The following is a 15,782-nucleotide window of genomic DNA, read 5'->3' as shown; positions in this document are numbered from 1 at the left end:
ATATGCTAAATAAATTATTTGTGTGGTTTATAGTAGTTGTTGATGACCTGTATGGTACTGAAATACACAGATGACAGCAACTATAGGCGCAAACTGATCCAGTGAAATAAAGTAATGCAGAGACATTACAAATAATAGTAGCAGTTTAGTGTAACATTATAGGGTCAGGTTGGTATGGTGGAAAGATAACTTTAGATTTAACCTGGTTTTAATCCTGTCTGTGCCCCTCCAATGTTAAGCAATGTATCTAACCTCTCTTAGCCTGTTTCATTTGTAAAATGGGGATTCAGATACTAAGAGTGCTACACAGATTAAGTAATACGATTTTTGGTGTGGCTGGTACATAGTAGAATTATGGGGGCCCATTGTAAACTTGAAAATCTCGTGAGTAAGTAGGGGTCCTCCTGTGCATTTGAAGGACTCTGTGGTCCCACTTAGACTGCAATGTCCTTCAGGTTATCTTTTCTAACCCAGCTTTGCCTTTCATCTAGTCTTCTCTGGATTGTACCGGACTAACAGAATGCAGACAGAATTGGATGGTGAGCCAGCAGTAGAAACAGTATACCTCACTAGGGTGGTCTCTGTCTTAAGTCTGCTTTTCTTGGAAGGATTAAGCCTTTCTTTACAGCTATGGTGGAGGAAGAAACATATTGTACATAATAGAGATAAGATTAAAGATTTTTGACTGCTGAACCTACCAACCCCCGTCAGAAGAGCACCAGGAAGTCAGGAAAGAAGAAACTCTTGGCCAGGCGTGGTGGCTCACACCTGTAATCTCAGCACTTTGGGAGGCCGAGGCGGGTGGATCACGAGGTCAGGAGATCAAGATCATCCTGGCTAACACGGTGAAACCCCGTTTCTACTAAAAATACAAAAAATTAGCCGGGCATGGTGGCGGGCGCTGATAGTCCCAGCTACTTGGTAAGCTGAGTCAGGAGAATGGGGTGAACCCGGGAAGCAGAGCTTGCAGTGAGCCGAGATCGCGCCATTGCACTCCAGCCTGGGCAACAGAGTGAGACTACGTCTTAAAAAAAAAAAAAAAGAAAAGAAACTCTTGGCTTGACTTTTTCAGTTGCAGAGAAACAGAGCTATCTGGCAGGCTGTCCCAGGGGGATCTCCCTGCGCAGGAGTCCCTAGGCCCTGTGATGTGGGCCGGTGGAGCACCAAAAGGTACCACACTCAGACTTCCCATCAATTCATCCATCACTCTCCATTCCTGTTGTAACACCTACATTTATTGTAGACTTTCAGAAATTCACCTTTCAAACATGTTTTAGGAACACGTCATGTATATAAGTAGAAACTTGCTTACATATATTAAAGTGGGGCAGTATTATATTTAACAATAGTTTTAAATTCATTGAATTCATAAAAGAACAATAATTGGGCATGTTAACATCAATTTTATTACTTTACAACCATAGTCACTTACAGCGCCACACAAAAAGCACATGTAAATTAATAGTAGGAGAGCTATTAATTCAAAATTCTAATCCCCAATATAATTTGCTGCTCCACATTTCTATATAAATTATTGTATTTCAAAGAAAAGGAGGAGCTTAAAATGAAATCTTCCTCTCCATGTTCTGCTCCATCCTAAGATCATTATTAAAATACACAGATGAAGACAGCTATGGGAGAAAATACTATAGGAGTAATACTTGAAGGAACCCAAGGTATGAGTTAATTGTTAGCAGTATTTGCTTACTCTAGACACATTACACAGTTCAGAAATTACTTTAAATATAACCATGTGTGACAATAGAGACAATTGTTCTTCTAGGAGTACAGCTAATATATATCAATGAGCACAAAGCAAAATAAAGTGAAATAAGTAAATGATATAAAATAATTTATATAAATTAAAAAGTTCAAAATTAGTTTTATCATCTGCATCTTCCATTATATGTTTCAGTATATTTGTTATCAGTTATATTACCTAATGCCTAGGACCAAAACAAAGTCGACATTTTTTGAGAGGAGAAAGAAATTACAAATTTAGAGCTCTTTTGATTACAATTTATTTGTTTGCAAAATGTCCACCAATTAGAAGACATGACTTCCAGTCATCATGTTTCTAAAGTTGAGTTTCCTTGCCTGGCCAGTAGTTGGGTTGTAGCAGATGATCACTTGTAGTGTAATTTTCCTTTTGGAATCTTGTAGACACCATTGTTCTTTCTCTCTTGGTTATAAAACTTCTGTGTTTTGAAACATAATTTTTCTTTAAAATGAAAAGTACTGCAATGCTTAGGAGAATTGACACTGTGCCCAGTATCACAGTTAGTCCCAGATATATATGTCTAGAAGAAGAGAGAATCTCTGTTATAATTAATGCAACAACCAACTTGAAAGAAAATTTAAAAGGTAATAATATCATACTGATGGTTTTCTCTAAGAATGTAGATTTGGTGGCTTATATAAAAGACTGTTTTATGAATACTGACAGACCGTTGAAGGCAGTTTATAAAACAAAGCAATGTCTTACTTAGTAGCACCATCATTTTTAGTTACTACTAATTACATAATCAGTTTCATCCTGTCTGTAAATTATTTCCTTAGACCAGGTAACCATATCCCTGTTTGCCTAGAACAGCCCCAGTTTGTGCTAGTGTTGGCCCAGTATAATTTTAATAGTGCTCCTTTTCACACTCAAAAGTACCCAGTTTTGAATGATAAATTATGTGGCTACCCTATCCTCAGACCTTTCCCAACTTTATTTCTTTGGAAAACTTGCATAAAGAAATGCTAACGGGAATTGGAGCTCTGAGTAAAGCAGAATGATTTCAGAATAAACCAGAGATTTAAATCAGTTTATTTCATGAGAAGCCTATAGTTCTATGCTTTGTCAGAAGATGCTAAGGTATGGAAGGACAGGTTGAATGTCTCATTCTGGTTACCCTGAAAACATACTCTCAATCTCTGATTGAGTTGCATTGTCTCTACATTACAGTTAATACAGCCTTAGCAAAAATGTGAGGAAATCCTAAATTATACTCACAGATTGGGTCCCTTTCAAAGACCAAAATAAATTTCACGCATAGCATCAAAACCTATTAACTCAAACAAATTTATTCGAAATGGTGTGCCCAATTCACATCCAACTTAGATGGTTCAGTACCAAGTTTATTTCTCCAGAAAATGCTCAGTTTGTAAGTCTTTTAAACAATCCTTCTTGCTTTTAAGCCATTGAAGCATTGCTTTAAGCAGTAAGGGACTAAATGTTTAATGAGCTGAACTGAATGATACCATAGTGAAAAAGCCACGCCACCCAACCCCCATATACACTCACCCACACAGAGAAAACCTTTTACTTTTATGCATTTCAAGTACGAGAATAATTGAACATTAGTTTGGCAATAAAAGCCGGACAGATTCAGAGCCAAATCCAACTCTTGCCCAGGGGGATTATATCTGACGTAAGTGGTACAGTTTGGCTCAGTTTGAAAAAGAATAAAAATCAAACCCAAAATGTGACCTAAATTTAAATGCCTCTGAATTTCAGGGAAATACTTGCCCATTTGTGTGCATAAACTTTCAAAATTCTACTGTATTCTGGACACTTGTCATATTTTAAAAATGATTACTCATTTAAAATGGGGGTCAAGGTAATGAATAGGGACAAAATCAAAGATCTAATCAAATAATATAATTATTCTATGATTACAGATCACACTTTTTGATTAGACTATTCTTTACCTTACAAGCAGTGAAATGACATGAAAACTTGTTAGTGTCAGTGGCATTGTGTAAATCTGGGATGCTGTAGCAGTGAGATGCGGGAATGCTTTTGATTTGGTACCTGAAGACATTTGAATCATATAATCTGCATGATCCTCTACTTCCACATCTTTTAAATCCCCATTTGAGGCATGAAGTATCAATCAAAACTCCAAAATACACTGGAGCTGGGATTCCTGCTGTGAGAAAAACAAATAATTGCTGTTAAAAACATATGTACATCTTTTTGTCTATGAACGATTATCTGAAACCACTTACTTTAATCTAATTACTGTTTTGGAGATGAAAGGCCATCAATTACATGCTGAAATCTCCCAAACCTATCTCTCTAATCCAGTCTTTTCTCATAAGCTCCAGAATCATGCAGTAACTGCCATTTATTTATCTCCAGAAGCATGTCACTCAGGCACTTCAAACTCAACATGAGCTCAACTTCTTCCCCTATAGACCTGTCCCTTTATCAGTGGAAGCCCAGTCATTAAAGCAGACTTGTGAGTTATCATTGATCCTTCTTTCTCCTCTCTCTGGCTATCACTATATTTAATCTGTCCCTGAATCATACTGAGTCTATCTATTAGGTATATCTTAAATACTTTCTCTTCTTTCCATTCCCACTGCCACTCCTTCTACCCTAACTTAAAGCAACAGCCAATTCATGATTCCTTGGCTTCATTCATTAACCTTCTCAAATCTATACATCATACAGAGGTTGCATCACTGAATTAAGTAGGTGACTTCCCAAGACATCTGTTCCAAAAGAAGAGTAGTTAACTGAACATTGGGTCTTTCTACTTCTGTGGCCTCACTTTGGGCAAGATTGTTGTCTTACATTTCAGACTCAAATTTTCTTGGATTTCTTTCAGTGACTAAAATGTTCTCTCCTCTTGTCTGAATGCCTTGTGTAGTTTCCTTTATCCCAAGCAATGATTTTCTCTTATTCACATTCTTAATACACCCTCACTTTTAAAATCCAAGTTTGAACGTTTTCCTTCAGTTCATTTTGATAAACTAAACTGCATTAATTCTCGTTGTTTTACGTCTCATAAAACTTTAAATACTCCTGTAATAGCTTGTTGAATTGCCTTCTCTGCTAGACTGTAAGCTCACCACGGTAGGAAACATGTCCTCCTTATTCATGCTAGAAACCCTAGTAGGTTCTCAGAAAATGTTAGGAATTTAATCCCTCCTTAGGGAGAAAAGGTGTCTCTCATGTGCAGATATTAACGAAAGTATCTTAAGCAGTTGTTCATAGCTCAGTGTATATTTTATATGTTCTAAATTGGTGGTTCATTAACATTCGTTATTTAGTCTGTGTAGACTTTGGGATTTTGTTTTTTAGTTAGTAGCCAATAGTTGAAAGCTAGGAGATTTCATATAAACTTGCACACTTCTGAGTTCTCTTAAGAACTATGTTGTCTGGCAGTCCATGGTCATAGTTGGCTGGAGTTAAGCAGCAGCTGCCTCACTCCCCCAGCCGCTGCCTACACTTGGAGTCCACCGCGAGTCCATACAGCTTTCTCTCTGCCTACATCACTCATTTCCATCAACTGTCTGGTTGTTTCCGGCATTTGAGTTTTAACCTTTTTTATATATGTTTTCTTCTGTTATAAAATTGCTTTATATGTTTATATTGAACAAAATAATCTCACTAAATTTTTAAAGTCATCTAAGAATATTTATGACACTTCTAAATTTCAGAGATTATCCATTTGTTCTTTGAAAACAAATGAAAATATTTAAAAATATTTTCTATGTAAAGGTTTACCTAAACTTTGCAAATACTCATGTAAATAATTGATTCAATCCAGACTCATAGATGGCTGCTAAAATTTTGGGTGAAAGATTTTTGGGAAACAGAATGGTGACATAATCTCGAAGTGTCAAATTATAGGTGACTTATTAACTGCAGAAGGATTTTTACAATGGAGAAAACTGGTGGACACCACCTTCACCAAGGGACCAAAATTAAAATTCCAATGATGGTATAAACTGAAATGATGTTTTTCCTGATATGATTTACTAAGCATCATGCAAATCACCTGTGTAGTATTGCCACCAACAATATTTTACCTGGACATACTCAAAAGCAAACAAACACATCCAATAGTTGGGATATTTTACAAAACAACTGGCTTTGCCTCTTGAAAAAAATATAAATGTCACAAACAAAAAAATAAGAATGAGGAATTTTTGGAGATTGAAAAAGGTAACTAAACGCAATATGTGGTCTTTGACCTTGGATCAAAAGAAAAAAATAAAACACTATAGAAGACACTATTGTTATAATGAAAGAAATTTGAATGAGGGATTATATTAGATAGAGTAGCATATCAATGTTGAATTTCTGAAGTGTGAGAATGGTATTGTGGTTATATAGGACAAGTCTATATATACACTTGCTCTAGTAGAAGAACACAAGTTGAGGGCTTTGGGAGTGAGGTGTCAGCATGCTCACTACTTATTTTCAGATGATTCAGCAAAATATTTGTATGCTCAGAGAAACAGAGGAGAGAGATTTCCGGTTTTTGGACACAGTTGATAAATCCCAGTAAAAGTTATACAGTTATTCATTGTAATTTAAATTTTTTTGTAGATTTGAAATTTTTGCAACAAATGGGAGAGAAAGAAAGAGGGAAGTAAAACTTATGGATTAAAAAAGATTTTAGAGATATATCACCTAATGCAATTGTGGACCTTGTTTGGTTCTTAATTCAAACATACATGTGTAAGGAAACATCAGATAATTTAAAGAATTTAAGCAGTAATTGGGTATTTGCTAATATTAAGAAGTTATTTTTTAAGATGCAAGAATCACCAGATTAAAACAAGTCATTATGGTTTTGATTAGAAGAGCACACCAAACATGTTACAGAAGAAATACAGTAGTCTTTTCGAAATAAGCTAGTTGGGTAAGTAGTTAGGGACACAGATGTCCTAAGATGAGCTGTGTATTGATAATTGTTGAAATTGGGTAATTGATAAATGGGAGTTCATTGCTATCTTTGCTGTATACAAAGACAGTTCTTGCTATCTTTGTATATGTTTACATTTTTAAATAACAAATGATCCCCTCTATTTTGCATGAAACCCCAAGAACAAGAAGAGCAGAAAATTTTGCATTAAATTTGGATTATTTGGTGCCTCAAAAACCAACCAAATAGATGATTTACCACTTAAAAAATCCAGGTGATAACCAATTTTACATTACCTTTAATGATGTGAAGAGAAGCCAAAAAATTCAAATGTTTGCAATTTTCTGTACGTGGTTTAAGATTATTATAATAGAACATTTTCAAAAATTCACAAAAGCAGAGAGAATGATATAATTAACCCTCATGTACCATCATAGCTTTGACAATTATTAATGTTTTGCCACTGCTGTTTCATCTCTCTCTCCACTCTGAACTCTTTTTTGTTTTGAGACAGAGTCTCCCTCTGTCACCCAAGCTGGAGTGCAGTGGCACAATCTTGGCTCACTGCAACCTCTGCCTCCTGGGTTCAAGCAATCCTTGTGACTCAGACTCCCCGAGTATCTGGGACCACAAGCGTGCACCACCATGCCAGGCTAATTTTTGTATTTTTAGTAGAGATTGGGGTTTAGCTATGTTGTAGCCAGGCTGGTCTCGAACTCCTGGCCTCAAGAGATCCACCCGCCTCAGCCTCCCAAGGTGCTGGGATTATAGGCATGAGCAAATGTGCCCAGCCTGAACTCTTATTTTAATATTTTAAAGGCAATCTCAGACATCATGTCATTTCAATTATGTATATTTCAGCATGCATCTCTACCTGATGACATTGTTAAAAAACATGACCGCTATGTCATTCTTACTCCTAACACATTTTATAATAATTTCTTAATTTTATCTAAAATGTAGTACATATTCAAGTTTTTGGATTGTCTCCAAGGATTTTTTTAGTTCGTTTGTTTTTATAAGGATCCAAACCAAATAAACACATTGTATTTAGTTGATGACTCTTTAGAGCAATATCCAATCTTCACTTTTTTTCTTACTAATGGTTTTTGAAAAAAAAAGACAATACCAAGTCCCATAGGATATGCCACAGTCTGGATTTAATTGCTTCTTTATAACATTATTTAATTGATTCCCCTGTCATCCATTTTTCCTAGAATCTGGTAGTTAGATCTTGTTAGATTCAGGTTCAGTTTACTTCAGGCAAATGTACTGTGTATTTTTTTATTCTGTCCCAGTTAGAAGGCACATGCTACCTAGTTGCCACTCTTAGTAATGCTAAGATGCGTGTGAAGTTCAGGCTATGTCAGTCTGATCCCTCCATTATGAAGTTGCTCACCAACTTTCATCTAAAGCTTTTAGCTATTTTTAAGGTTACAAGGCAGGATTTTTTTTTTTAATCTATGCTTCTCATAGAAAGTATTTGGGTTTTTCTCGAAGAAGGAATTTTCCTTAATTGACTAATTTGGTTACTTTGACATACAGTTAATAGAAGAAAGGCAGGATAAATGATTTTTTTCTCCTTTATTTCTCAATTTTCAGAATAATGACTTGATGTCCTGATATTCTCCAAATTTTTAAAGTATCATTATAAACTCATGTGTTTTAATATATTCTGTGTATTTCAATAAACTGCAGCCATTATTGTTACTACTGCTACTACTATTTTGAGTTTCAATTTATCTCACCTTGAGGCCAGTCTCCTCAAATTGGTTCTGTTCCCTTGTGATATAGCCTTCTTAGGCTTTGATAGCTTATTCATTTTCTAGTATAAAAAAAGTCCCATAATCATCTCATGCATTTTCTACCCTAGGCCTTGAATCAGTCATTTCTCCAAGGTGCCATATGCTTTTACTGAGAGGTTATATTTAGATATCACAGATTAAGTGTTGTGGTGTTCATTTCTTCTGGGTTTCAAAGTTTCTAGAGTTTTCAGGAGATGGAACTATAAAATACACATTATTTTAAAATTAAAATATGTGAGTTCATATTGATGTTTTAAGTTCAAATTTAAGAATGAGCTTTATTTCTTTTTCTTTCTTTTTTTTTTTTTTTATTAGATGGAGACTCGCTCTGTCACCCAGGCTGGAGTGCAGTGGTGCGATCTCAGCTCACTGCAACCTCTGCCTCCCAGGTTCAAGCGATTCTCCTGCCTCAGCCTCCTGAGTAGCTGGGATTACAGGCACACGCCACCACACCCGGCTAATTTTTGTGTTTTTAGTAGAGATGGGGTTTCACCATGTTGGGCAGGCTGGTCTCGAACTCCTGACCTCAGTTGATCCACCTGCCTCGGCCTCTCAAAGTGCTGGGATTACAGGCATGAGCCACCGCACCTGGCCTTTGAATTTTTTTATTTTATACTTGTATCACTTTTCTATTTTACTAAAAATATTAATTCCAAGTAATATTAACATTTCAATTGCTTTGTCTTAAATATATAATAGTTTCAACATAAAAATATTGATATTAGTACTAATAATGACTATAAATCCAGTTAATCTATGAAGATTTGGCAAAAAATTTTATTTTTTAAGGCATTTAAAGTTTTTCATGTATGCTTATTTAACCAATGTATGCTTATGTTAAACAGTTTGAGTTTAAGATTTGGTTATTTTAAATTTTATTTTCAGTTATATCAAACCTTATATAATTTTGATTAAACAATCATATAAAAAGCTACATTTACAAAGTCTTACTTCCATCCTGAACTTTATCCCTCTTCCCTTTCTTCTACGGGTAACCATTTTTTAAAATTAGTTTTTAGTTGATGCTTCCATTGTTTCTTTTTTAAAAAAGAGCAAAATGCCTTAGCACATGCATATCATATTTCCACCTTTCCACATGTAACACCAAAAACATCATACAATAAAAATTGTTCTCCATTTTGCTTCTTTTTACTTACTGGAGATCACTCGGTAACATTAGATAGATTTTCCCCATTCATCCTTATAGCTCTGTTACGTGTGTGTAGTACAGTTTATTCAACCAGTCTCCTACCGATGGGCATTTAGATCACTTCCAGTTTTTTGCTATTATAAAAAGTCACAATTATTGCACCTATTCATAATGATTAAATTTTATAATTTTTGCTAGCAAATTTTTGGTATAATTCTTAGAAGTAAAGATATTAGGTTAAAAGGTAAATCTATATATAATTTTACCAGTTATTGCCCAATAAAGAACATCATTTTCCCAACAGCAATGTATAAACATAATCTATTTTTCCATACATTGCAAACAAAATTTGGTAATTTGTCAACCTGATAAGAAAGGTAGTTCTAACTTGGCTCTATTTATGAGCTAATTTGAACATCTTTCTATATATTAAAAGGCAATTACATTTATTTTTCCATAAAAAATTCACATCTTTTGCTCATTTTTCTACTTTGTTGCTTGTTTTTTCTTCTCAAAACTTAGGAGTTTTCTTTATAATAGGAATATTAGCCAATTGTCTGTTACATAAATTGCAAGTTAGTCATGTGCCATTTGACTTTGCTTATGATACTTTCGCCAATTTCAAATATTATTTTTGTCAAATCAATTTTGTAAATCATTTGTTTATGTTGGAACAATTTTTGCTCTGTAGGCTCCATCTATATTCCCAAACACAGGTAGATATGGGGGCCAATTCTTGCCAGGCATATACTACAGGCTCAATATATGACACTTTTCTAGCTAATACATATTTTCATTATAGAATTAGAGCCAGTCATGATGCCATATAACCCTATTTTTGTTTCTTTTTCAATGTTATCAGGATTCTATTGTCTTGCTGTGCAACCATTTTATATCAAGATCTATGTAAACCAAATTTAATTTCAAATTTTTTAAGCTTTGAGTTTGTTTTTCTTTCTGGGTTGTTCCTTTCTGACAAATGGCAGTGAAATATTCAAAATTATTTTATTTTTTAATATATAAACTCTTTAAGGATAAAAACTTTATTTGTCTCATTCACTGTTTTCTATAGGTTTTAATCAATATATATTTAAAAATTTGGTAGTCAGAAAAAACATTTCAATTATAATTTAAAGTATGACCTACTCAAATTTATTTGCTTGGTTTAAATAATACCTTATTTTTCTACCTAATGACATAAGGGATAAGCATTGAGAGTAACTCAAAGGAATTCTTTCCATTTTAATAACTGAAAAAAATGATATTTAGGCTTCAGCCTTTCTTATTAATTTCTGAGAGATCTCTTGTTAAAGCCATGGATTTTGTAAGAACACACAAGTACTAGAAAAGGTAAGATTGTTAAACAAAAATTATGGTTAATTTCACAAAATCTCTGTTGTATCTGGAACACAAAATAGGCAATATATTTCTGTAACAGAAGAAAGGAGTCAAGAAAAGGAGGAAGGGAACAAAGAAATGAAGAAAGGAATAAAAAAGACTACGAACTTTGCCACCTACAACATATATTTATGCATGGCAATTCTGTAAAAATATTTAGAAAAGTCTTCAAAATACACTTACGGTGTCTACCATAAATTAAAGCATAGGTTAAACTTACCAAGAACTCTTATTGCTAATGTGTAGATACCCAAGGCAAAAGACTTAAGCTGTGGCTTAATGCACCTAAAATCAACAAAAGCACCATTACAAGAAATATATAATCCATTAAAGCAAATAGAAATTTGAAGGATAATCTGCCTAACATACATGAAATCATGTTAGAATTCAAGTGCCATTTATGTTGAACCCATTGGTGTGCTAACATAGGGAGGGCAAAATACGTAAAAGCCACATTCCATTTCATGCAATGCTACAAGAAGTTTATAATTAATATTTCTAGAAACTACATCACCCATACATGCCATATTCAAATGGTGCTAGTAAAGTCAAATTTAATTACCAAAATAGCAAAGATTCAGAATAAAACTCAAATTCGTAAGAAATTGTTAGAATTTTTAAGCAACAATAAAGAATTAATAACCAAAAATTTTTATGGCTTTTTGTCTAAAAGCACAGGGCCAAAGTGATCAGAGTAGATATAATCACTGTGGCATGATAAAAGTTGTTGCTAAAGGAATTTAAAAAAATCAGAGGCCAGGCGCGGTGGCTCACGCCTGTAATCCCAGCACCTTGGGAGGCCGAGGCGGGCAGATCACAAGGTCAGGAGATCAAGGCCATCCTGGCTAACACGGTGAAACCCCGTCTCTACTAAAAATAAAAAAAAATTAGCTGGGCATGGTGGCGGGTGCCTGTAGTCCCAGCTACTCAGGAGGCTGAGGCAGGGGAATGGCGTGAACCCGAGAGGCGGAGCTTGCAGGGGGCCGAGATTGCGCCACTGCACTCCAGCCTGGGTGACAGAGCGAGACTCCATCTAAAAAGTAAATAAATAAATAAATAAATAAATCAGAAGAGTGCAAAAACACCTAAATAATAAGAGTGTCATTAATATGACTGTAAAGCTTAAACTGATTGGCCTATGAAATTTAATAGTAATCATGATGATATATATAACTACTGAGTGTTAACCACACTATTAAGTACTTCTTACATATTATATCATTTAGTCTCTGCTTTAAAAGAGGCAAAAAAAAAACCATGACCTTTCTTCAACCCAAGGGAGTCCTTCTGACATCAAAATTCACAATAGTTAATATGAAGGACTAGTGGTTAGAAAGATGCTTTCTGTGGTAAGCAACCTGATTCTACACTTGGCACAATATAAGATATTGAAGAAATAGCCACAATGTTCTGGAAAGTCTAGGTCAATGTTTTGCCATTTTGTCAAACTCAGGCTGCCATTTGTAAATGTAACTATCTCATATTCTCCATGTTGTATTTCCCATATTTGGTGAAAGCTGTTTTGAGAATAACAGGTTTGTGGATAGTAAGTTCTATTTTCTGTTTGTCATTCCTAAACAATTTCTATGATAAAAATTGTGGGAAATTAAAAATGTGTACAATACTTTGGTTAGTCTTACTTTATAAAAAAATTAGTATTTATCCTTGAATATAAGAATTAATTTGAAAATCACCCAGTCCATCTCATAAATACTGATTTCTAGTAAATGTTGATTTTTCATGTTTAATAATTTTATCAAAATTTTTATTATTTTAAGTGATTTTTATCAGTTGTACAATAGAAATATTTGCAAAGCTAAAGCTAACTCAATTAGAATGAAAATATTATGACTGAGACTTCTATTTTCAAAACTATTTTACAATTTGGGTTCATGTAATTGTTACAGATGTATGATAGGAAAATCAGTAAAAGAATTCGAGCACAAATTGTGTTTTAATAGGAGAAAAACCTGTAGGGAAGTTGAATGAAGATATAAATACAGGAAGAAGGAAATATGTAATGCTTGTCACTGTTAAAGTAGTTGTTATACAATTCTGACCCAGGTGATGTTGGTTATCAAATCACTATTTTTTAGGTCCCATTAATTACATTAGAAAGTGACTTACATTTAAAACTGTTATTTTTAAAATAAAAATATTTATAATATACCAGAAATCAATATTTAGTTACTATTTAAACTTATGATAAAAAATTTTTATGTGTCAATTTATAAATATGCAAGAAGCTACATACTTTTACAAATTTGTTTAGGGTTTTATAAGCAAAAATGTTTGAAGTCCTTGATATGGTCTGGCTCTGTGTTCCCAAATCTCATCTTGAATTGTAATCCAAATTGTAATCCCCACATGTTGGGAGAGGGACCTCTTAGGAGGTGATTGGCTCATGGGTGTGGCTCCCCCATGCTGTTGTTGTGATAGTGTGTTCCCACAAGATCTGATGATTTTATAAGAGGCTCTTCCCTCTTTCCTCTGTACTTCTCTCTCCTGTGCCTTGTGAGGAAGGACTTGTTTGTTTCCCCTTCCCCGACTATTTTAAGTTTCCTGAAGCCTCTCCAGCCATGTGGAACTGTGAGTCAATTAAACCTCTTTCCTTTATAAATTACCCCATCTCGGGTATTTCTTTATATCAGTGTGAAAACGGAATAATACAGTCATTAACATCATAGATTAGGAGCCTCAATTTACCCAAAGCCATGAAATCCTCCGCAGATAATTCCAGTCATGGCAAAAATATAGATAAAGCAATATATATATATATATATATATATATATAATATAAAATAAATTCTAACATTGTTGTATTAGATGAGCCTTGAATATTTTATAAATTGTATTTCCCATGATTTGGCGAAACTATATTTAATCTAAAATGCATGTTACCTATGCTAATTATTATTATCACCAGCGTTAGAAGTAGGATACTATATTTATTAAGCAACTCTAGTGTTGTAGGCAGTAACATTGCTTCGTAGACCAATACTTTGCAAACATTTTTAACTAAGAAAACTTCTATTCAGCCACATTTTTGTATAAATACCCAAAGTGCGATATATATAAAAGTGAAACAAGGATGTGGGACAAGTTCCTTGAAAAAACTAAGAGGAATCGTAGATCCCACAGAAAAAATTTAAATCATTGCTCGAGATGATTGTGTCTTGTGTCAAAATTAGAATAGGGAGAATCAGTACTCACCTCAGAAGTAATATGTATCCAGGTATGCCACCTAGGGATAAAGTATAGGATGTGATGACTGAAATTACAAGGAAATACAGAAACATTTGGGGACATCCATTGTCTTTCTGACATCTTCCCACTATGCCTGAGGAATTTCCAGATTTAGAAGCTGCAATTCCCACACAAGTGCAGTTGTAAAATATCTGTAACACAATAGGGGAAAGTCCAATTATTTCAGTAACATTTAAATAAAGTTAAAGACAGTTATTTTAAAAATGTTTACAGTACCGTAGCCATGCATTATGTAAACAATGAGGAAATATTCTTTTTTTTTTTGTATTACAGTATATTGAGCAAAGCAAAATCTATATAGATACAACATTTCATTATCTAAAGAGCAGGTGGTCGATCTACAAACTACTAATCCTATACAACAATCTCCCAGCAAATCCTTCCTAATCTAACCATACCTTACCTCCTTCGCTACCACTTCCAGTGCTAAGTAACCATGATTTCTTGCCTAGATTGTTACAATGCTCCCTTTATGCGCAACTTGTTTCCAATCTTATCTAGCTAGTATCTGTTTTCCACCCAGTAAGTAAAGTGAACCTTTAAACATGGCAGTCAGACTGCATCACTACCCTCAACCTGCCAGTGGTTTCTCATCATACTTGCATGAAACCCCACATCCTTATAACAGTTTACACTTTCTCCGTCATGTAGCACCTGGATGCCACTCTAATCTCACCATTCAGTGATCTTCCCTCTCTTCTTCTGTGTAAGCCACACACATGACCCTTGCAAAGGCCCCATTTTGCCCTTTCCAAACATCCCCTCGAACCTGGCAAGTTCATCCATGCCTCACGGCCCTGCTATTTTCTCTGCCCGGGCAGCTCTTCTCTTCGGTGATTACACAGCTGGCGTCCATACTTTAGTTCTCCGTTTAGAGGTTTTAATAGAGACCTTCTATGACTATCCATTTAAAAAAAAAAAAAAAACTCCCATCTGTCCATCTTCTTATTCTAATGTATGTCTTTTTTTACAGTGCTTCTTACTACCTATCAGGATATCCTGTATTTACTTATTTTTAAAACATACTTTCCCAACAGAATGTAACCTCCATGAAAGCAGAAACTGCTGCTTTGTTATTATGCAACTGGGGAATGGAATAGACTCTCATTTTAGACATTTGATAAAACTTAGTTAAGTAAATGGGAACAATTTGAGGATATGACATAATTTACAGTCGCTATGAGAAAAAAATAATTCTGGTGCATAAAACTCAACTAAATTTCGACTGAAGAGAGACAATTTGTATAACCCCTCAATAGTTTATTTCTGTAAATTTTATTTATGAATGCATATATATAATGTTATCATTTTTAATCACAAAAGAGTTTGTGAGTTTTTAGACCATAAATAAAGCTGGCATTTACTTTTCTAGAAAGAGTGGTAATATAGATTTTTTGTAATGTCAAGTTGAAACCTTTGAATCTTAATTCTGGTCGCTCACTAGATAAATGAGTTAAGCAAGTCCTTTGTGTCTCAGTGCCTCAGTTCTCACATGAAGAAAATACTGAAAAT

The 15,782-nt window shown here is 34.4% G+C and overlaps 1 protein-coding gene across 3 annotated transcripts in view; it reads right to left on the bottom strand.

The window, feature by feature from the left end:
- Positions 1-1,383: 1,383 nt before the first annotated feature.
- The window catches only part of SLCO1C1 (solute carrier organic anion transporter family member 1C1), a 57,414-nt gene continuing 43,015 nt past the window's right edge, over positions 1,384-15,782 (bottom strand). For 2 of the 3 annotated variants that reach the window (XM_004052843.4, XM_055358075.2), the window contains 4 exons: positions 14,217-14,401; positions 11,224-11,288; positions 3,697-3,917; positions 1,384-2,300 (listed from right to left, as the gene is read on the bottom strand). In XM_004052843.4, the coding sequence (XP_004052891.2) occupies positions 2,127-2,300; positions 3,697-3,917; positions 11,224-11,288; positions 14,217-14,401 (645 nt within the window). In that variant the 3' untranslated portion in view covers positions 1,384-2,126. The remainder of the gene's footprint in view (positions 2,301-3,696; positions 3,918-11,223; positions 11,289-14,216; positions 14,402-15,782) is intronic. The other variant, XM_055358076.2, reaches the window with a different exon arrangement.

Source organism: Gorilla gorilla, chromosome 10 (assembly GCF_029281585.2).
Source record: "Gorilla gorilla gorilla isolate KB3781 chromosome 10, NHGRI_mGorGor1-v2.1_pri, whole genome shotgun sequence".
NCBI classification, from domain to species: domain Eukaryota; kingdom Metazoa; phylum Chordata; class Mammalia; order Primates; family Hominidae; genus Gorilla; species Gorilla gorilla.
This window is presented reverse-complemented; position numbering and strand designations above follow the sequence as displayed.